This window comes from Ascidia mentula, chromosome 4 (assembly GCF_947561715.1).
Source record: "Ascidia mentula chromosome 4, kaAscMent1.1, whole genome shotgun sequence".
NCBI classification, from domain to species: domain Eukaryota; kingdom Metazoa; phylum Chordata; class Ascidiacea; order Phlebobranchia; family Ascidiidae; genus Ascidia; species Ascidia mentula.
Genome location: NC_138569.1, coordinates 22,246,950 through 22,268,545, shown reverse-complemented (window position 1 = coordinate 22,268,545; position 21,596 = coordinate 22,246,950). Strand labels below are relative to the sequence as shown.

Below are 21,596 nucleotides of genomic sequence, written 5' to 3'. Positions count from 1 at the left end.
TGTTCGATTGGGTTTTGCAACATGACGCATGGAAATTGAAAAAGGCAAATAGACACAGTCTTGTATTGGAAGTCGAGCTGTATGTTATCTAATTTCGCAATATTATGCATTGTGCAGTATAGTTTGCTTTACTTGCTAAATAAGACCAATTATTGCTTATATTGACAAACGCTCATGGGTTATCAACACAAGGGTAGCACGCATGATTAACTACAACGGTATGAGATACAGGAAAAACAGAATTTAGAAGAGTTTTGTGAACAAAGTACAGAAAAAACGAATTTTTAAATGTTTTGTATCTCCAAACCTCTCATTTGACATGATGGAAATATTGAAGCGTTGATGAGTTTTTTACAATGGGGTTAACGTAATTGCGTTGTTTTGAAATATGAAATAACACCAAAACAAGGCTTCTTCCTTGCTTCTGTCCTTGCTTCTGTATCTACGCATTGTTATTATGCATTCCCTCAACATTATTCGCATTGATTTTCATTTTCGAAGTTTTTATTCCCCCCAGCGGCGCTTCCAATAATACCCAAGGACTGGAGGAAGTTCTTGACCAAAGACCGTTGAGCCGGACGCGTCAACAATGGTCGTGTCATCGTATGCAAATGTAGATAGGTTATTAGCAATCCACACATCACTATTTTAAAATCAATTGACTGAAACCGTTCCCGCAAAGAAACCGCGCAATATTTTGGGTTTGAAAAAAAAAAACTGTTTTGTTTATTTTTATGCAATTTGCATAAAAACATATGTTGTTTAGATTGCTTGTTTAGTCCAGTCCGCAACATTTCAAGATTGGCCCGTCAATATTAGCCTAAACACATATTCATTATATAGACCTACAGTTAAAAACTTCATCCCATTAAGGTTTTGGTGGTCAGCTGGGGTGAAGTCATTTTCCTGAAAACCCAGATATAGTTATCTGACAGAAGCTTTCCTCATCACCAATGCAAAAAGTGCTAAGGACAGAAGTATATATTGGAAAGATAAGTCTTTCTTTCTTACAAATCAGGTACTTTTGAAACGAAAAATAGAAAAAAATTAAAACGCAAACAAACTTTTTAAAACATTCGTCAACGATGTACAACAAACAGAGCGCCTTGACAAACCGACCTACGATCATCGAATCATTAACGACTCAACTTTTCAACATGTTAAGATGACAGTCTGTACTCGGCAATACCTTGGTCACCGGACAAATCCTCAAGATCAACACGAAGGCGACATCTAGCGGAAGCACTGGTGATTTGACGCAGTTTCTCTAGAGCTGATGAACAAGTCTGGGTGAAATTAAAAAGTATTAAAAGACTACAAGATATCCTTGTACATCCGAAATACGGATATGACTGTGTGTTGTCGTTGATGTGAACGATTTGTTCTGAAATATTTAAGTGTTAACTGGTTAGAACTTCCCATAAATGCTATGGCGAAAATTTGTCGACCAAATCAATTTCGTTTTCATGTACATGGCTTGCTGTCCGTGCCGGTGACAATCAATGACTTCTACTCGGCACTCAGGCCACAACGATTACTGCGAAATTATTTCTGGCTTGACAAAAAATGACAACTTGAGACAAAAAAAAAATAAAAAAATTATCAACGAAACTTACGTTCGACAAAACTACGCGGACATTGAAATCAATCACTTCCTCCTTAGAGGTTAGTAAGGTAATGTTTACATGCATTTTTGAGAAATACGACACAAAATTGCACATTTCGAGAGAAACCATTAAATTGTGTTGTTTTAAAATTAAACTTATTTATGTATTAAGTTACTACTCAAAGGTAAATTTGAAAAGTACTTGGAATACAAACCCATCCAAAATTCTGTTAATAGATTCCCAAACCCGTTCTTGTAATCCACCCAATCTCTATCGAAACTCACGGATCCATCATAACGACGCTGGAACACCTGGTATTGAAATACGTAAAATACAGGTAAGTACATTTCGAACCTCATAAGGGCAACAATAGGTTTACTTTTGTATAAACTGACATATTCATGACAAGAAACACCGAATAACTTGTGCATAACAAGCAAGGTAGGGTGTTTACTTTAAATCATGTGCAGACAGGTATAACTTCTTGCATATTTAGCAATGTTGAGAACCAGCTAATGGAGTTTACCATATACCTGCCACCCATCGTCGCAATACCTGCCACCCATCGTCGCAATACCTGCCACCCATCGTCGCAATACCTGCCACCCATCGTCGCAATATCTGCCACCCATCGTCGCAATACCTGCCACCCAACGTCGCAATACCTGCCACCCATCGTCGCAATACCTGCCACCCATCGTCGCAATACCTGCCACCCATCGTCGCAATATATGCCACCCATCGTCGCAATATATGCCACCCATCGTCGCAATATCTGCCACCCATCGTCGCAATACCTGCCACCCATCGTCGCAATACCTGCCACCCATCGTCGCAATATATGCCACCCATCGTCGCAATATATGCCACCCATCGTCGCAATATCTGCCACCCATCGTCGCAATATATGCCACCCATCGTCGCAATACCTGCCACCCATCGTCGCAATATATGCCACCCATCGTCGCAATATCTGCCACCCATCGTCGCAATATATGCCACCCATCGTCGCAATACCTGCCACCCATCGTCGCAATATATGCCACCCATCGTCGCAATATATGCCACCCATCGTCGCAATACCTGCCACCCATCGTCGCAATACCTGCCACCCATCGTCGCAATACCTGCCACCCATCGTCGCAATATATGCCACCCATCGTCGCAATATATGCCACCCATCGTCGCAATATATGCCACCCATCGTCGCAATATCTGCCACCCATCGTCGCAATACCTGCCACCCATCGTCGCAATATATGCCACCCATCGTCGCAATATATGCCACCCATCGTCGCAATACCTGCCACCCATCGTCGCAATACCTGCCACCCATCGTCGCAATACCTGCCACCCATCGTCGCAATATATGCCACCCATCGTCGCAATATATGCCACCCATCGTCGCAATATCTGCCACCCATCGTCGCAATATCTGCCACCCATCGTCGCAATACCTGCCACCCATCGTCGCAATACCTGCCACCCATCGTCGCAATATATGCCACCCATCGTCGCAATATATGCCACCCATCGTCGCAATATCTGCCACCCATCGTCGCAATACCTGCCACCCAACGTCGCAATACCTGCCACCCATCGTCGCAATATATGCCACCCATCGTCGCAATACCTGCCACCCATCGTCGCAATACCTGCCACCCATCGTCGCAATACCTGCCACCCATCGTCGCAATACCTGCCACCCATCGTCGCAATGGACACGTTCTCCAGACCTAACAAGTTGAGGACCTCGAAACAAAGAACTTGCACAAGATTCGGAATCACCAAACTGGATGAGGTTTTAAAGCTCTGTAAAAAGGAATTGATGCAAAAGGACATTTCATTGAACGAAAGGTTCACATGCTTCGCAGCCAAGGCATTGCAGCCAAGCTGGATCAGCCACTTTTCCCGACAAGTCGGCTTGATTTTTCAGATCTCGCTCCGACTTGTCGGGAAAAGTGGCTGATCCAGCTTGGCTGCAAGGCCTGTGAACCTTATGATCAGAATATTAGAACTGTGATCGCCAAATATAAAGGGCCTGCGCAGTGGGGCGATCCCGCCTTGCTATGCGTAAGCATGGTATTACTTCTGCGTTATTGAACGAAATAAATTCACGTATTTCATAAACCGTAGTAATGCAGGATAATTATCGTGAAAGGATCACAAATTATAAAAAAAGCACTCAACTGTTTGTAGATTCGTTGAGTCTTGATTCGAGTTGATTCACTTTGTTCGTCTGATCTGCAGATAAATGTAGCTTACAAATATTAGTTGGGGATCAGAGTGTAATTCTTATTTATCGAATACAGATATCGTATCGATATCATTAGATTTAGTGGCCCATCCAACTTGGCTGTCAAGTCTGGAAACCTTGTGCATTTTAAGCATTAACCGATCACTATTATTCCACACAAAACACTCGCAAGTTATTTCAAACTATTCCTGGCTGAACAGTTCCAGTTTTGGTCAAAATAAAATCACCTGTAATAAGTCCCATCAAATTTTCTTTGCCACCCACAGGTCCTTGGTCTTCCTTTCCACACGTGGCCCTATTTCTCCTCTTCCTCCAGTGACTCCAGATTCACCTTTTATGCAAGCCTGAAGCAATGGTGACAAACAGTAGACTGGCATGTACCAGAAGCGTACGTGACAAACAGTACAATGGCATGTGCCAGAAGCGTACGTGACAAACAGTACACTGGCATGTGCCAGAAGCGTACGTAACAAACCTCGGATCTTTTGTCTCCAAAATTGCTGCAGACACAGACGCGTCGCCGCTTTCAATTATGACTTGGCAAGTGTTTATTTGGTAAAATCTCCGCCCCTTGATTCCACATTTACCCGCAAACACATCTGCAAGCCAACAGACAAAAGACATCGTAAAGTTTATCACCGTTCCAACACAGAAGTTTTGCCGATTTGTTCCAAAATAATGTCATTTTCCTTTATGTAAACAACCGTCATGTATTCGTAATACGGTAAGTGGCGTATTGAAATAGCAACGATGCCTAAATACTAGTATATGTAATATTATAATGGTGATGAACAAACGCATGGACTTTTGCAAACTACTAGTAAGTTCAACACCAAGTTTTAGGCAAACACGACCATGTTTGTCTGGTTTGTCGTAAATACGAGCGCGACAGCAAACAAAAGGCACAACTGCCTCATTGCCCTGCATTAAAACCATTGTCTCTCTCATGCATGGAATGTATTTGGTTGGGACGGTTTATACGCGCAACAGAGAACACAGATGCTCAACACAACGTTCATACGGTAGTGAATTTTGTTGCAGTGTTCAGTTCAAAGAAGACGTTATCGACTCCATTGCTGTAGCCTTGTGATAAAACCCAAGAGGAATGTCTTCTGCTAAAAGTGGTGAGTAATGTTTTTGATTAATGACACATGCAGTCAACTGCGATAATTAAGTGTTCCAAGCAAAAAATAGGCAAGCTTCCCCTCACTCGGTTAGGACGATAAATTTTATATTGACCAAACTCCATGTTTCGCAAATATATTGGAAAGAAGCCATGTATTCAGCAACGTTTAATTACTTGCGCAACTGTCCGGTTTTTACCTATCAACAACCTCCTGTGTGTAGAATTCTGCGCTAAGTTTACGCTTAATGTTGGATTATCTCTAAGATTTCCATCGTATCGGGCGATCTCCGAAACCAGTGAAAATAGTTCGATCATCCAACGATAAGACAGGGAGTTATTGCATCAATGTTGGCGAAATTGAAAGAATTTTCCGATCGCCAGATGTCGCTAACACACCAGTTGCAATCTACACCGTCGGTGGAACTTGCAGGACTGGAAAATCATTTCTGTTGAACTTTTTCCTGCGTTATCTGCGGGCAATGAAGACTGACAAGGTAATGGATAATGTGAGATAATGATCGGACGGCAGTCATTATTGCGTGTGCAACGAACCGTAACGTGCGTCGATTGCAATTTATTTTTGAATAGTTTTTATTCTGTCCGTTAAACATTCGGTCTTATTTGTTGGCGCTATATTTAAAATTCGCCACAGCTTAACGAATTTTATATAAGCGGAGTAACGTTATTGGTCAAAGCTAAGTCTTTACAACTTGTCAAATGTGTCAAATGACATCTTAGATTTCAATTTATTTCATCTAATATATTTCAGTCGGATGAGTGGCTTGCATCGAAAGAAGATCAGATCGTGGAAGGTTTTGCATGGGGAGGTGGAGCTGAAAGAAGAACTAAAGGGATTTGGATCTGGGAGGAACCATTTTTTGTAAATACCCGTGCAGGGAAGGTGACGTAATAATATTTGTTATATTTGATTAAACTGTTATTAATATTTAAGATTTCTATTACCATCAAATGTCAACAATATTTCAGGTTGCGTTATTCCTAATGGACACCGAGGGAATATTAGATCACAGAAGTTCCATCCAAGATACTTCCAATATATTTCCTTTCAGTACTTTTCTCAGTTCAGTGCTGGTTTATAATTTGTTGAACAATTTTCAAGAAGACGACTTACAACCATTCAAAGTCAGTGAAAAATGTTTAATCATCTGACCTCATTAAATTTCACTTCCTGTTTCAGTTTTTTACTGAATATGCGAAACGAAAGCAAGGTGACCTCCAGGTAAATTATTTGTTAGAGAAATATCTTTTGTGTTGGTTCTATAAGAAGTATGTTCAAAACATCTTCAACAGAAACACTATAGTTTTCAACATGTTTCTTGAAAAACATGGTTTTGACAGCTGTCACACATAAACTTTTGACACGATTATTGTTCAACACCTTGCCAGGGTGGTTCAAGCATAGATCCAGTAGTTTCTGTTGCTGATTTCATTTTAGAATGCGATTTTTCTTGTTCGTGATTGGATGGGCCGATCTTACAACTATGGATTTGGTGGAGGCGAAAAAATGTTGAAGTATTTTCTTCAATCAAGACAAAATATAGCACTGAGTGGCCTCAAGGAATCATTTAACAACATATCATGTTTCTTGATGCCACATCCAGGCTTCCGAGTTGCCGAATATCCAGAACGGGAAGGAAACCACTTGTACATAAAAGGTAACAACGCGACTTTGGTATAAACGAGGTTAGCTATAACTTGTATGGAATATTTGTATGAGGCAACTTCCCTTCAATAAACCGACGTCACACACGGTCCGACCCACACAAATTAACACAAATCGAGATTTACTTTAGATCATTTCAAGCGACTAAATCTAAAAGTGTTCTGGGCCAGGTTGTGTTAATAAGGTTGTTGCTTCTTGCGTTCTTTTCTCACAGACCTTAAAAAAACTAAAGAAACTAATTTTCCAGTGCTAGACCCTATCTATCTTGTAAATCCTTGGGTTGTTTTTCACATCCTCGTCACGTGTGCAATATCTAGACGTCAGGTTGGAATTTCTTGAATCGCTCAAAACTTTGGTGCTCGACATTTTCTCTCCTGAAAAAGTTATCGTGAAAGAAAACAACAAGAAACCTGTGACTGGAAGGGATTTCATCAATTTATTCATCGGATGCTTCAAAGTGTTTAGGGTCAAAAAGATGCCTGAAGTAACCATGGTAACACAGGTAAAATATTGTTGTTTTGTGTAGCAATTCTTTTTGAACAACATGTTAAAATAGTACAACTTTTATTAATTTAGCAAATGTTTATTTTATATGCAGGCAATGGAAAGGGTTAAAGTTCTGCAGGAAAATATGGAGAAGAATATTTCGGCCATGAAACAAATCAACCTGAAAAGAATGGTTCGAGAACTGCACTTTAAATTTGGTTAAGAAAGGAAATTATGATATGAAACGAACAACTTTTGTGAAAATAAGTAACCGTTGCTTCCATAGTGGAAATAATCCTTAAAACAACGGTTTACAATTTGATTTATTTATCAACACAAACGCATGACTGAGTTTTTGGTTTCAGGAAAACTCGAAGTTAAATCAAACACAGAAATCACAACCAGTGACCACGGTGTCGACCCTTGGTTCAAACCAGGTAAGACCGTGATGAAATAATATCGTAAGGAAACCATTAGAAGACGAAGATTGTTGATTACCTCTAGTTTCATTGTTGTGGAAACTTTCTATGTTTAAATTTTTTCAAATCCAACAAACAGAGCTCCGCTACAAATACTTTTTCATGTTTACTTAAACAATAACATGCGACTACACAGTTACCACCAATCAACTCAGCCGATATTCTGTTCGATCCCGAGTCGGTGGAAGCCGGATCTGGAGGTTTTGCTGAAGTTTTACTCGGATTTCACCAAGTGTTGGGAAAATTTGTGGCGACAAAGATTCTTCGCTTTGGCGGAGGAATTAAACAGAAACAAGAATTGAAAAAAATGTGAGTAGTTACCTTCGATTTAACTCAATATAAGAAGTGTCTTTACATAGAATTCATGAGGAGTTTGGATATCTGCGATTGGCTAGACATGAAAACATAGTGAATGTCTACGGTCTTGTTGAATGGGGATTTTCAGTCGGTATCGTAATGGAGTTTTGCAGAGGTGGAAACCTTAGAGAAATCCTACTATTTCATGGAAACCCTCCTGGAATTCCTCTCGGGTTGGCCTTACGAGCTCGGTTTTTAACCAACATATCCGATGCTCTTGCATTCTGCCATAGTTTACCCGACAAGCGTCTGATTCACACAGATGTTAAACCTGAAAACGTGCTGCTCACTGAGTATCTGATCTGCAAGTTGTGCGACTTTGGAGGGGCAGAACTTGCAACAGTGGGCGCTTCGGCTGTCTTTGATCCGTCGGCAAAAACTAAAAAGGAAAAACCCCAGTACACTCCCTTCTACACAGCACCCGAAAAACTAAAAGATTTCATGATGAAACCAAGGAAAGAGCTTGATGTTTACGCCTTCGGGATAATGATGTACATGGTTCTCACCAGGTTATCACCTTATCCCGAACACATCCTGAGAAACAAGGATGATGTTCACCGTTTAGAGAATGCCGTTATCAATGGAACAAGACCAGACCTCCAGGAATTACGAAAGTGGAAATCTGCACTTAACGGGGGCGACCTGGATCTTGCTGAATCCCTCGAGCAAATGATGAAGGGATGTTGGAGTGGTGATCCTTCAGCACGTCCCACAATGGTGCAGATAAGAAGAGAGTTGGATCAAGTTTTGTCAAAGCAACTACCGTCAGTTATCCTGCTCCAAGCAGCAAATGCCCTTGATAAAATGGATTCAAGCTTGTCAGCGAGAGAACGTTATCGTGTTCCGCTTCACCAATTTTTCGCGGAGTCAATGACGTTTCCAAGTACGTAAACACACAGCGAGCGGATGTTCGCGATAAATTCTAAGTTCAACCGTTTACAGAAATGGTGCAAAAGAATAGGCACCAAAGATTGTTTCAAAATGTGACACATCAACATAGCAAACATTTCTATTTATTTTAGGAATGTCTTCGTCCCACGGTCAAAGCACTGCTGGAAAATCAGTCTAATCCAAACAATCTCCTGAATCATATTTTTCCAACCCAAACTTCGGTCGTGTTTCGTGGCCGGCAACACAAGTTCGAACATTAACCATGGAGATTACAGCAGAAACCAAACTTGTCTTGAAAACAATGAACCAGCAACAATGGAACAACAAACTACATATGATGAAACCACTCGTCGGCTTCACTAACTCAATATCGAAATCGCAAGATTTTATTTGCAGATCTACAATCTTACTTTCACATATGTTGATTGCATATATTCATCTGTGAGCTTTGGTCGTTGTCTTCTTAATTACTTGATTCAACTTACCACTGCTTATGATTCGCATTAACTGTTATTAAATATAACCTTGCCTTCTCAATTGATATTAAATATTTAATCTATGGCTATGTAAGGTATTTTCAAACGTCGAATACAAAAAATCTTACATCAGCTCAACTGTCAAAGCATTCCACAATGTAGTTGTACACATTAGGCGTGAAACGTTTCCTTCTGAATATTTTGGATAACAGACAGATCTGTTAGTCTCCACAAAGCCGCACTTACCGGTTCCTCTGTGAAACCTCTTTCACCTCTGCAGACTGCACCACAAGCAGCGGACGGCCGCAGAGAAAACAGAAAATTTCATTTTACCAGTGGTGATGCAACTACATGCAAGTAATCTACTGAGTCTGGTGACTTAACGACCAAAACGTCGAACACATTAAATATATGATAAGCAATGTGGAGCCAATAATATGAATTTGTGTATAAGCTGCAGACAGATGGCCACTGTTTCGACCTAAAAGGTCTCATCAGTGCAGCTGGTGTGACTATAAGACGAACTTTGCAGACCAAACGGCCAAGCAAAGACTTCCACTTTGTGGTGACTATACAGTCACCGTCATCCGTTGGGCACCAAACTAGGTGCAACCTTACGGAGCAAACAAGGTGGAAACACTACGGCCAAGCAAGCTTAACCAATAGTGCCGTCAGGCCCCGTTGGCTCCACATTGCTTATTGTGACACGGGGCCTGATAGTCACACCAGCTGCACTGATGAGACCTTTTAGGTCGAAACAGTGGCCATCTGTCTGCAGTTTATACACAAACATTAACATCGTCCAATAACAGTTTATTACGTTTGGCATTCCAACACCAAGTGTTTACACAATATTGTTACCATGACATATTACACATAGTAATGGATTTTGCTGCAGTTTTAACTATTTTAATACCGTCGCCAAATCTGTTGCTGTCATTTATAAAACTCAATACAAATGTCTACTTTGAGAGGAGGTAAGTAATTGATTTTTGTTGTTGTTTATCCTTACGTAAATGTAATATGAAGAAGAAGGCGTGTTTCCAGCAAACACATTATTGTCTCAGATATTGTTGCGTGACGTCATAGAAGGCGCTTTGGTCGTGCGCGAGTGCTGGCAGCAAGCCTTATGCGTAGGAATGGAAAACATTGTAAAACTTTTAAGCATAATATTGCATGAAACAGGGGACAAAAGTGAACAAGTGCCATAAACGGATTTTGATGTTAATTTAAGCTGAAGACAGATGGCCGCTGTTCGACCTATTATGTCTTATTTAGTTGTGTAATAATACAACAGTTACTGGGACAGGGTGTTCTTGTGTTACAGCATTTATGATCGCTAACGTGATACATGAGCTTTTGACAGAGACAGAGACAAACCGTTAGTTCAGCATTGTCGTTTTAACGTAATCTGTGGATTCTCCTATGTTTGAAACTATTCGATATCTGCAAAAACAGGCGCCTTCTCCCATCTAAACAATGCATTTTTTCGACGCGAGCGCCTTGTGTGATGTCCTTTTCTCCTCAGCGCAAAAGGTTTACGATTTTTGGTGGCCGTTACTTTTCGTGCAGTTTTCTACATTTTTTAGTTGACGTAGAACCGTAAAACTTTGGATATATGTTTGTTGTAGATGTACCTTTAGTTTTACGCAAAGTTGTCATGGCCGTGTCATATGCACTTTAAGACCTCTTTGTGGCTATAAGTGGCGGTAAGTAGTTTGTTCGAAATGTTAGTTTGTATCTTCTTAAAATATGCTCGAAGTAATAAATGGACAGATTTGTGGAAGCGATGGCGCTCTGTGTAAGAATAACAAATTACTTTGGTTCTGGGATAAATTTCCAAGTAATTTTGCGCACAAAAAATGCTTTGAAGTTGCCTGTCCTCTTAATAGCGAACTGAAATGGCCAATTTATTTATCAATACATGGCAAAATGTTGACTGCAAATATATTTGTAAACATGGCTGTGAAATTCTTCGCACAAACATTTAAACCTAATATCGGAAGTAGTGAGATGATTTGCAGAAAGAGTTTCAGCCCTGTTTGAAGATGAAGGTGTGACAACAGGCAGGACAATATAACATCAAGCCAGAGTGGTTCTGGTCTTGCATTCAGTCGAGGCGATCAGTGCAAGTAAATGTTTACCAATAAGATCTACTTTCAGCAGTACCAGTGTATGCAGCTGTCTGAATTTCATACGTTGAATCACATCGACATAACTTGTGTTTTCATGCTGTGTGTTGCTGAATACACTTACCAGGGTGTTGCCAGGTTCCACTTTGTGCTCTGTCAGTGTTGTACGCGTCAAGAAAAACAGAAAATAACTTATGTGACAATCAGTTTCATGTTTTTCGATGTCATATCGTCATATTATGACTCAATGTTGCTGCTGCCACAAATTCATTCGGTTTAACATCAAGAGGTATCGGTTTTATCAGTACAAAACATATAGGTAGGTGAGTGGGACCAACGACATTAATACCCTGCTCTATCTTATGTGTAAACCCCTGTTACGCAGGATAAACTTTGATACAATCAAACATAGTTCATTATGAGCGAACACAAACCTGTGCAAATAGTAAACTTTGATAATAATGGTTTCATTCTTGATGAAAACGAGTTTGGGAGAATATGTCGAGATCCCAAAGTTGCCAATACACCAGTTGCAATATACTCAATTGCTGGAGCTCTAAGACCAGGAAAATCCTTCATGCTAAATTTCTTTCTACGATATTTGTGGGCGAAAAACAACCACACGATAACAATTATATTAAGCAATGTAACCAGATATTAACAACTTTCCTCATGTTAAGACTTCTGAATGCTTTGGGACCGTAGACATTTCTGCTTCAACCGTTCAAGGCTGTGGATGAAGTCCCTGTTTACCTCGTTTAGAAATGTCTACGATCCCATTTCCCCAAGAAGATGACATCAGATGTCATAGCAACAGCGGCCAGCTGGAAACAACGGTTTAGCCCCGCAACATGCAAACATAAGTCCCACACAAGTGTAGTATGGACCACAAACCACCGTCCCCTTGCACTCGGAAACATACAGATGGGTATTCTCGGCCTTGGGGAAAATGCGCATTATGCGGCGGCCGAAAGAATTTTAAGACAATGGTTTACTCTGCCACCTGTATTACCATCCCTTTCCACCACACCATCCCTCTACGACAAAAACTTACTTGCAAGAATTATGGAATTTACGTGGCTACCTGCACAACATGTAAAGAACAATATGTTGGCCAAACAAAAAATCGTTTTAGCACGAGGTGGAATTTACACCGTTCCACATGGCGTGCAGGTTGTTTCAAAGATGCCAAGGGAAACAGGATGGCGTTGGCAAAACACTATCTCAATAAACACCCCATCTTATTGAAAAATAAACCAGACATTTCACACTGTTTTACAGTAATTTTCGTCCAAGAACCTCCCATGGTTCTTTTAGATATATGTGAAGATAAATGGCTAAGCGACCTCAGGGCGTCAATAAACATTCAGCCTGTGTTTTTGCCTGGAATAAAATGACCATTTTCGCGCTCTTCCATCTTTTTGTCTTCATTTCCATCACTGTTTTTGTATTCTGTGTGCGTTATTGCGTAATCGCCTTATTGCAGTTCTACGTCACTGCCCTTGCGTCCACCACCTATTTTTGCGTTTGGCCACAAACACCTTCAGTGCAGTCTCTCCTCGCTCCTTTGGCTACCACAGCCGCGTGTCGCAGAAAACAGTTTTTTATCGTTTTAATCGCATTGGCCTTTTGTCTTGGTAGCCCCGTAAGTGGACTTACTGTGGAGTTATATTATTTTGTTGTTGTTTTTGTTTTTGTTGTGGTTTTAATTAATTTAATTTTTTATTGCTATTCTGTTTTCAGACAGAAACTGAAAATGCCGAAATTAATATTTCTTAAATAAAGATCTTATGCTGTTGTGATCGCCTTTTACTCCTTTCGGAGCCCTAGGAATAATACATTGATTTGTAAACGGAAATCCGTCGCTTACCGACCTGCAAAAGGCTGATTCTTGCAGTCACATTTCTAAGGTTTTTTTCTATATATGCCCCTAAATAGATTATTCATGTTTAAATTTCATCATAATAATTATTTGCCGAGGAAAATATATGTTTAATTTGACCATTAATTATTTGTCATGGAAATACCTACGTTTAGGCTGACTTTAACAATTATTTCCCAAAAGGTACCTACTTTAATTTAATTAAATTTTACTCATTATTTGCCAAGCAAGTGCCTATGTTTATATCAACCTCATTTGCGTATTTTGTAACCATCTAACTACGTTTATAACTCAACTACAATGTCGCTGCCTTCACCAGCTTGCGTTTATTCTGCTGCCAACATCTCTGCAAATTTTCGCTACTAAATTATCCTCTCAGGAATTGACCTAAACCGGAAATGAGATTCGTGTCTTTTACTTTTTTTCCCTTGCCACTGGTTGACCATCAGGACTTTGGCATGCGTTGAACGCATGATCGGAAAACTTTGAATTTTTAACCTCGGCCATAGCGTAGTTATAAATTTCAGGGCCTTCCTAGGTTATTTATATGTTTTAATACATTATGCAGCGACACAAGGTATGATAAATATGAACAACAAATTAATTAAATTCCGGATATCCGACTATGGCTAAAGGCCATCAATAAAGATTTCGTTTGGACGTCTGTGCTATACAAGGTTATTTTGGTCACACCCTCTGCAGTTTTTCGTTTTTCCCCTTTATAACAATTAATACAACCCCACCCACAATGTCAATAGCTCCGCCAATAGCTGCACCCTTTGGCCCCAAAACAGCTCCGCACTTCGCGTCCGCCACAGCACTAGCAGCTGCTCCTCCTCTGACGGCAGCACCTACAGTGCCTGTGATTACAACACGTCCTACATCTCTTACACGACCTTTGTTATTTTCATTTACTTCCATATTTAAATTCAACATCCAGTTAATCATTGCATTTCTCTATGTGCTGGGATCTGGAGCAACTCCACCAAACAACGCTTTGAAATTTTCTGGCTTGTTGTTTTTGATTGTCGTGCTTTCCTTTCAAGACCGATGGTTCAACGTACCCTCCGTTGCGTAACTGTGCAACACAACAAATCCTATGAAAATCCCCCAGTTTAAAAGCAAACGCAGATATTCCCGGGTTACTTTTGATACCCAAGTACCCTTGTTTGGTTTAAAAACTTCATTTACGAGAAGTGCTTTATGCGGATAACATAAACTACAAAGTCCACAGGGATTTTTTTTAAATTGTCAGACTAAACCGATTGTTCATTATGAGGAAAATTTGCGAGATATTCGATTGAAACTTCCATAACACATGGACGTCTTTCGTAAATATCCCGTAGAAAACAATGATTTCCAGCAAATGTCTTTCAGCTTTCTCCTTATAATTGCTGCCTGCATTGGGTATCGTTTCAGTTTACTACGATTTGAAGTTATATATTGTATAACTGCGTGTACACACCCTGTCTGCAGGACCTATATGGGTATTAAATTGGAGAAATCCTATTTTCAAGACCCTCTGCTGTAATGCATCTAGCGACTGTTCCGCTTGTTTCCCAATGACCGTTGATGGGTCTTGTGACTTACATAGGGACCTAAAATTCAACAAAGTTCAAAAAAAATTTTGCTCCTGGATGAGACTGTACAGAGCAAGGACTTGTTGGGCCTCCTGGAAGATCATATGACCAATTTGGAGGTCAAACGTCTGTAGAAATTGGGGTTGTTTGTTTGTTGATTACGTGTTCAGCTGCAATTGAATTGTTTCCTGACTCCTGACTCCTGACTCCAGACTCCAGATAAACCAAACTTGGGTTAGTTTGTTTTATTCAGAAAGCACCAAGACACAACACAGATATGTGGGAGTCAGACGTTTTGGGTCCCACGAGCACGCCAAAATGTAGAACAGATTGGTGAAACCACACTAGGCCAAAGCCCAGTGCATTTCACGATGTGGCACTTGAATTATGCGATCGCGTGAGAGCACGTTATCGATAATTGCATCTTACAACAATTCTCCTGTGTCGTCCCGAGAAAAAGGGAGTTATACTTCCTGGTACGAACTGCCAAGTCATTCTCATTACATCACAGCATAAATGTTACAATACCCAGCCCTTGGGGAAGGGCTTTGACATTTTTCAGCAACTAAATTTGATGCCATTGCATAGAGAAGAGTTGGAACTTACAAAAAATGCAAATGAGTGGGTAGTTGAACGATTCATTTTTCTGCAAAATCCAGTTCCATTTTTTGTTGCTCTTTTAACCAAAATACTGAGTAACCAGGGGGGCAAATGGCCCTAGGGGCGTGGCTAAACCATTTTTTCGGAAACTAATTTTGATCAAAATTTGTAGATATGAAATGGATCTTTCATAAAATCACAAATGATTGGACACTTAACCCTTTAAGCGCCGCAATCACTTTTTAAAAATTAAATTTTTGATGTGTAACATACGTCACAGAAACCAGTGTTTGTATTGCGTAATGTTTTGCGCGCAGCTTTGCACATGTAATGCACAATCCCATACTGCGGCCCATATGATAAATTCATCGAATGTTCTCGAGTAAAATAATACAAGGAGGATCGACTCCTTCAGCTAGTGTGCAACAGAATGTGTGAACAAGCGACTGCTAGTACAGCACGCGTGAATCATCTATATCCGCTCCCACAGATAATCTTGATGTGTACTGTATTTTATGTTCCTGCAATATATTACTCATGATATCACGTGACATTATGGACCAATCAGCTCTCATAATGGAGAGCGTTAAAGAGCCCAGTTTAAACCGGTAAATTCATTCTATTTGATTCTATTCGATTCTACTTGTTCTATCGTATTACTGTTACACTGCTAATATTACTGAGACTCAACAAGCTATTCGCCGGCTTGGGATTTATTCCCATAGCCTGATAATAAACTGTTTATTTGGAATCAGCGGTTTGCTGGTGAGAACGAGGCAGAAGCAGATTTAACAATCGAAGAGACTCAATTCGTGCTCAGGCCATCGAGACCCTGTTAAATATCTCAGAAACACTTCGAGTTATTTACAGATGCTTAAGTTCAGGTACCTATAACTTTATTTCTACAAACGCTAGACTAAAAATTTCAACACAAAAATCATAGGAAAATTCATACTCTACACAATCATCGCTTTTCCAGTTCAATAACTCCAAGTTTTCGTGTAGTTATACCTAAAAATACAACCACCCCTACTAAAACAGCTTTCAAGCCATAGTCCATAACTCCCGAAATTGTGCGAATTTTGAAATAATTTGACTGTTTCCTGAATCAATGTGAACACCAAGACGCAATGAAGCGAAAAAAACGGATCGCTACATTTAAAATTTTTGAGCGACGGTACTGTCTAGTAAACTGAAATTTTAGAGAGTTATTTTGGTATAAGTTACTTATATACTGTTAGTTATTGCTTGTAAAAAGGCTTGTAAGCTTTGTTACACAGCTCAGACGTTTGCTAACTGATAGCAGATGAATTTGACAGCACTTCTAAAAAAAAAACTGGTAGTGTATGTCAGCAAGTTGATGAAAAAGAAGGCATAACATCAATACATATTGATAATTGAATAGACAAGCCTTCTGCCAGTGCATATAAACCTTTTCCATGAAATAACAGAGACAATGTATAAAAAAGACAAGGAAAAAATCAGCTGTATGAAATTGAAGCTACCCCATTTACTGGATGACGCCCACAGCCACGCCCACAACTGTTTGATTCTTGAACAATTTGCATGAATATATGATTGCATATTTGCATGAATTCCATATATATATGATGCTTTGATACCAAATTATGGATCAGGGATGTTACAGAGGTGACTGTAACATCACCAAATCACCATCATTGAACTTTTTGTGGATATGTTTTGGATATACCCTTCGAAAACCATTGGTTATTATTATGCAGAGGAAAGAATTACTCAATGTTGGTTTATGTATTTGGCCATGCTTTAGAGATTATCATATTAGTCAATAATGTTTTGTTTCAATTGTGTTCAACGTAAATACAAAGTAAAAAAAATGATATCTCCATATTTGCATGTAAATATATAGTCATTGTGACGTCATAGGATGCTAAAAAACACACCATTAGAAAGGTGAGACCTTCCTCTACAATTCTTATGCAGATCATTACCATGCAGGTACAACCAACAGATAAAAGGTTGTTTGGCAAGGTATGCAATGATACCAAACATTTTTTGGCTAATTTTTCCAAACATCTGGCTTTGCATGTAAATATATAGTCATTGTGACGCCATACAGCGAAAAAAAACACACCATCGGAAAGGTCAGACCTTCCTCCACAATTCTTACGAAGATCATTTCTAGTTCAAATATAATGGTACAACTTTGTTATGTTTGTGTGAAACTACAGCCCTTGCGCCTTCCGTTCGTAAAAACCTCAAGTCGTTACGCGCACTACAGCGTGAGATATGCGCGAAAGAAAAAAGGCGCTCTGCTGTCTGGCCAAAGCCAATGTATTGGCTTGGTGGCGCTTAAACGGTTTTGAACGATTCATTTTTCCACAAATACAGCCTGATTTTTTTTGCTTCATTTTCAACATAAATTTCAGCAGCACCCACCAGCAAGTTACTACCTAATTGGAATAGCTCAAAACCCCACTAAAACTGCCCCCAAACACCCTAAAATTCGCTATGACAACAGCACGCACATGTGCGCTCATTCAACCGTAAATTTAACTTAATTGCGTCACTCCTTTGCTTGGTGATGCATGACTTTCCATTGTGACACAGATCTACACGGTAGGCATTTCCCAGCACCAAAACTAATTTTCATAGAAATACCAATATGCGTCCTGCAGCTCTCCAAGGTTATCTATTATTTGAGAAAAGAAAAATTTATACAACTGCTGTTTTGTTTGGGAGATCACAAGAAAGTTGTGTAAGGGGGAGAATTAGGGGCAGGGGACAAGCCTGTGGAAATGCCCCACGAGTTTGAAAGCAAACACAGATATTCCTGGTGTCTCTTGTAGCAACACGCATGTTTCCCTACTTAATTCTTTACACAGTTGGAACACATACGGACCGAAGACTGCAGACGGTGTTAAGCTTTCCTGCCGGAGCACCCACTGGCTTACTGGCATCCTGCTGGACAACACATTTTTTCTCACACTTTGTTATAAAACGCCTATTTCGTAATCCTTCGACAGCCCAGTCTAGGCTAGTCTTGTCTTGTCTACTCTCTCAGTCGCTCGTATTCTCTCGGCCCTGTCGTTATTCTTGCCATCGCGCTGTCAACGTTCGCACGTTCTTTTAATAGTTAAATTCGCTGCAATTCAGTCACGTGTTAAACGCGCTTGAAACAAGTTAAACTTAAGTCACCTGGTAATTGCAATCGTGTGTTTCCATTAATAAAGAAGTCTGTTCACGGAGCTTTTAATTCAGTAGTCTATATCAGCAAGAACACGCAAACAGACTTTAGCTTTAGCAAAGCAGCCAACCGGGGATTCAATTTGTACGCTGCACTCTATTGACGCGGGTACCCCCTAGACATGTGTGGGCACCAACTGCAAACCCCCTTTCGTGAGATCTGGTTACTCTTTTTCATCAAAAGTTAAACCAAGTTCTGGTTGTGATGAAGTGTTGGGTATTGAAAGTTTGTTATAAAAACATATGTATGTTCGATACAATTCACAATCACAATGTACAGTGCTTGAATACAAGTTCACCCTTACAAGCAAAAATTGAAGAGAATTTACCATCACACAGATTATAGAACAAGATACAATAAGTACAAAAAATTTGTGGTTAAACGTCATCAATAGAGAAAAACGTCAGAAATTTGACTGCAGGAATCAGCCTTTGCAGGTCGGTAAACGTCATCAACAAACAATTTTGTACCAACTTATATTGCTGTTCTATCGCCTCTTATTTTTGAAATAACCCAACCACCTATACATCCACCTGCAGCTGCACCAACTGCAGTTCCCAATGGGCCGACGACAGTTCCAATCAACACCCCACACACAGCAAAAGAAGCTGCTCCTGCAACGCCAACCACAACACCATTTCCAAAATCATCTCGCATGGACCTCAAAACACCTTTCCTAGCTTTATTTTGTGCTTTAACATTTTGAAACTCCTCATCCAGTTGATCATTGCATTCCTGTATGTACCGGGATTGAACATCTGGAGCAACTCCACCAAACAACGCTTTTATATCTTCTCTGACCTGTTGTTTTTGATTGTTGTGCTCTTTCTTCAAGGCCGATGGTTCAACGTACCTTCCCTTGCCTAACTGTGTAACAGAAAACAATCCCTGATCAAGCATGTGTACAAAGGTAAAGATTATTAACTCATAATTTTGTTTTTTCTGTTATTGTGGCAAGTTTTTTTCATCCCTTTGCAATATTAATATATTGAAGTTACGAAAACTAGCTGCTGACCGGGAAACATCAGTGGAAATCTTTATAGCTTTCTAGTTTTGTTACAATAAAGTGTTTGTATTCTTTAAGGCGAAATTGTGTTGGTGATCAAATGGGGTACGTTAGAATTTTTTAACCCGTGAATTTGGTGGTTACAAACCACAACGAGACTTAATATTTTTTTAATCAGTAGAAAGTTCTGTAGTGTTGGTAATTTTAACACAAAATATAAAACGTTTAGTAGACGTGTTTTATGTCCATAAAATGCATTTTATATAATTCCTTATTTGATAGAATTGAAAATAGGATTAAAACCTTGACAATACTTACACCATCCATAAATTTCTGGTAAGAAACTTTAATTTTCCTTAACATTTCAACTGCATTGTCCTTAAGTGTTTCCTACAAGTATTATCAGCCTTATTTACAGCGAATAAAAATTATTTTCTGAATCATTTCAAAACATAATAACTTTTTTACAAACTGTAGTCTCAACTTTCTTTGAGAAAGAGTATTAAATTACGACGAAATAACCAGAAACGAACAATATGCTTGTATTCGAGTTTGTTTGTATAATATGAAGGACAGCAGCAAAAAATTATTTGCTAATTTATTATGTTTACATTCACTGATTGAAACAAACCTAATGACATTGATTCAATATTTGGGGCCAATTAGTTTAGTCTTCTTCTTTAATTAACAGTTTACTGTCTATCATCTCAAAAATTAACGGTTTTCCCAGAAAAAAAAGTTATAAATCATTTGGGAAAGCGTTTCAATAATTTTTGCAAGAAACAAATGTTTCGGAGTGAAAAATATGATGAAGGTTTAAACCTCACATTTTTTTGTGTCAAGCAAAATAATTTACTTACAAGATTTTTATCGTTGATTCCCTTGAAAGAAGTTAACTCCCTGTCGATGTAGACCTCTAATTTATTTCGATATTCTTCGAATAACTGATCGTTGCCAAGCTTCGGTTGTTTGTCAAATTTGTGCAAAGCTTCTTCCTTTTCTTTCTCATGAATTTGTTGGAAATCACTTTTATACTCAGTGCCACAATTCTGCAAAAATGTAAAATCTAAGTCGGTTGTAATTCGACTGAAGTAAAATCTTAAAACTTTACCTCCTTCATATTTCTCTGGTACATTTCCTTGCACTCATCCACAAGAGACGACAAATTTGCCTTTAGTATTTCCTGCAGATTAAATACAATGTATAAATTTGTGTAACAACCGATAGTGATTATGTGGTCTACGTAAGCACACAAAATTCTCTATGAAACATAAACATATAGTCGGCCAAGTTGTCCAGTAGAGTCACACCAAGCTGCAGTGATGAGACCTTATAGGTCAAAACAATGACCATCTATCTGCAGCTCACAGAAGAAATAAACATGGATGTTCTAACCGGCAGTTTATTCAAGATTTATTGACTTTTTTAAATTATAGAAGCTGATGAGCTTCTGGCTGACCTTAAACCCGCTCAAAAATTCTAAATAAACCATTCAGAAGTTTGTCTCTATTATTTTACATCCAAGAAATATGTGCATGTCTGTTTGCAGAATTTAGTGCTGCTACGAAGCTATTGTTATTTTTCATGTCAATGTAAAATAATTTACTCACAAGATTTTTATAGTTGATTCCCTTGAAGGAAGTTAACTCCATGTTGATGTTTTCTGCTAATTTATTTTGATATTCTTCAAACAGCTGATCGTTGCCAAGCTCTGATTGTTGGTCAAATGTGTTCAAAACCTCTTCCTTTTCTTTCTCATGAATTTCTTGGAAATCACTTTTATACTCAGTGCCACAATACTGCAAAA

General features: G+C 39.3%; 3 protein-coding genes and 1 pseudogene across 15 annotated transcripts in view; 3 read left to right on the top strand and 1 right to left on the bottom strand.

The window, feature by feature from the left end:
* Positions 1-4,969: 4,969 nt before the first annotated feature.
* Positions 4,970-6,689, top strand: LOC145898345 (atlastin-1-like). Its single transcript, XM_082986771.1, has 6 exons — positions 4,970-4,988; positions 5,255-5,484; positions 5,760-5,891; positions 5,978-6,133; positions 6,189-6,230; positions 6,447-6,689. Exons 1-6 carry the CDS (start codon positions 4,970-4,972, stop codon positions 6,687-6,689), a joined length of 822 nt encoding a protein of 273 aa, XP_082842897.1.
* A 277-nt stretch (positions 6,690-6,966) lies between these two features.
* Positions 6,967-9,488, top strand: LOC145898866 (putative mitogen-activated protein kinase kinase kinase 7-like). The gene is made up of 6 exons (XM_082987509.1): positions 6,967-7,176; positions 7,273-7,353; positions 7,526-7,597; positions 7,776-7,948; positions 7,999-8,879; positions 9,019-9,488. The coding sequence occupies exons 1-6, from the start codon at positions 7,150-7,152 to the stop codon at positions 9,063-9,065; spliced, it is 1,281 nt and encodes a 426-aa protein (XP_082843635.1). The 5' UTR covers positions 6,967-7,149; the 3' UTR covers positions 9,066-9,488.
* A 2,425-nt stretch (positions 9,489-11,913) lies between these two features.
* Positions 11,914-12,892, top strand: LOC145898344 (uncharacterized; annotated as a pseudogene).
* Positions 12,893-18,743: 5,851 nt separating this feature from the next.
* LOC145898687 (uncharacterized) overlaps positions 18,744-21,596 on the bottom strand; it is a 38,816-nt gene continuing 35,963 nt past the window's right edge. For 12 of the 13 annotated variants that reach the window (XM_082987243.1, XM_082987237.1, XM_082987247.1 and 9 more), the window contains 5 exons: positions 21,400-21,588; positions 20,901-20,972; positions 20,650-20,838; positions 20,108-20,179; positions 18,744-19,650 (listed from right to left, as the gene is read on the bottom strand). In XM_082987243.1, coding sequence (XP_082843369.1) covers positions 19,258-19,650; positions 20,108-20,179; positions 20,650-20,838; positions 20,901-20,972; positions 21,400-21,588 — 915 coding nt within the window. In that variant the 3' untranslated portion in view covers positions 18,744-19,257. The remainder of the gene's footprint in view (positions 19,651-20,107; positions 20,180-20,649; positions 20,839-20,900; positions 20,973-21,399; positions 21,589-21,596) is intronic. The other variant, XM_082987238.1, reaches the window with a different exon arrangement.

What these genes read in the sequence shown, in the direction of transcription:
- LOC145898866 (XM_082987509.1), top strand. Translation starts at nt 7,150, where the DNA reads ATGCCTGAAGTAACCATGGTAACACAG. An exon ending in AAATCAACCTGAAAAGAATG is followed by an intron (nt 7,354 to 7,525) that starts GTTCGAGAACTG and finishes TTTTGGTTTCAG; the next exon opens with GAAAACTCGAAGTTAAATCA. An exon ending in GGAGTCAATGACGTTTCCAA is followed by an intron (nt 8,880 to 9,018) that starts GTACGTAAACAC and finishes TATTTATTTTAG; the next exon opens with GAATGTCTTCGTCCCACGGT.
- LOC145898345 (XM_082986771.1), top strand. An exon ending in GGGCAATGAAGACTGACAAG is followed by an intron (nt 5,485 to 5,759) that starts GTAATGGATAAT and finishes AATATATTTCAG; the next exon opens with TCGGATGAGTGGCTTGCATC. An exon ending in ACGACTTACAACCATTCAAA is followed by an intron (nt 6,134 to 6,188) that starts GTCAGTGAAAAA and finishes TTCCTGTTTCAG; the next exon opens with TTTTTTACTGAATATGCGAA.